This window comes from Myotis brandtii, unplaced genomic scaffold (genome assembly GCF_000412655.1).
Source record: "Myotis brandtii unplaced genomic scaffold, ASM41265v1 scaffold907, whole genome shotgun sequence".
Lineage (NCBI taxonomy): Eukaryota > Metazoa > Chordata > Mammalia > Chiroptera > Vespertilionidae > Myotis > Myotis brandtii.
This window is the reverse complement of record NW_005371734.1, coordinates 854645-855179: the sequence shown is the minus strand read 5'-3', so window position 1 is coordinate 855179 and position 535 is coordinate 854645. Positions and strand designations below refer to the sequence as shown.

The 535-nt window shown below is 68.6% G+C and overlaps 1 protein-coding gene and 1 long non-coding RNA gene across 2 annotated transcripts in view; one reads left to right on the top strand and one right to left on the bottom strand.

Annotated features, from left to right (window-relative positions):
• Positions 1 to 523, bottom strand: part of WNT16 (wingless-type MMTV integration site family, member 16) — an 11506-nt gene extending 10983 nt beyond the window's left edge. The window contains 1 exon segment of the mRNA XM_005885487.2: positions 120 to 523. Coding sequence (XP_005885549.2) covers positions 120 to 493 — 374 coding nt within the window. The 5' untranslated portion in view covers positions 494 to 523.
• Positions 1 to 535, top strand: part of LOC106724628 — a 2064-nt gene that overhangs the window by 342 nt on the left and 1187 nt on the right. The window contains exon 2 of the long non-coding RNA XR_001360474.1: positions 144 to 499. This is a non-coding gene — a long non-coding RNA (uncharacterized LOC106724628). The remainder of the gene's footprint in view (positions 1 to 143; positions 500 to 535) is intronic.

The window sequence follows — 535 nt, the reverse complement described above, 5'->3', positions numbered from 1 at the left end:
TAGGCCACCCGCCCGAGGGTCACCGCCCCTACTCCCCTCGCCTTGGCTGCAAGTTCCCGGAGGCTGGGCACCCCATGTGCCACCTACCCCGTGCGTCCCCGCTGCGCCCCGATACTCACATCCAGTTTCCTTGGGCCCCGCAGGGGAACAGCGCGAGCAGGGCTGCCCACAGCGCGCACAGGCGGGACAGTCCCAGGAGCGCCGCTCGGTCCATGGCCCCCGCATGGATTCCCGCAGCCCCAGCCACTCCTCTTCGGCCCTCCCTGCCCCGAGGCCCGCCAGGCCAGAGGTCAGCTCCCCAGCACCAAGTTCTCCGGCGCTCTCCTCCTCCTTGCAGACAACATAAAACGAAGGCCAGAAGCGAGAGGGGCTCTCGGCGGCCTCCCCTCCCTCGCTGGGAGCAGTGCGAGGAGGCGGAGGAAGGATCTGGAGGCTCTCCTCCCGCGCCCGGCTGGAGACGTGCGTGCGGGAGATGCGGGAGCTGCCCTCGCATTCCAAGGTGAGAAGCTGCTGTAGATGTAGCTCTGCCTTCATC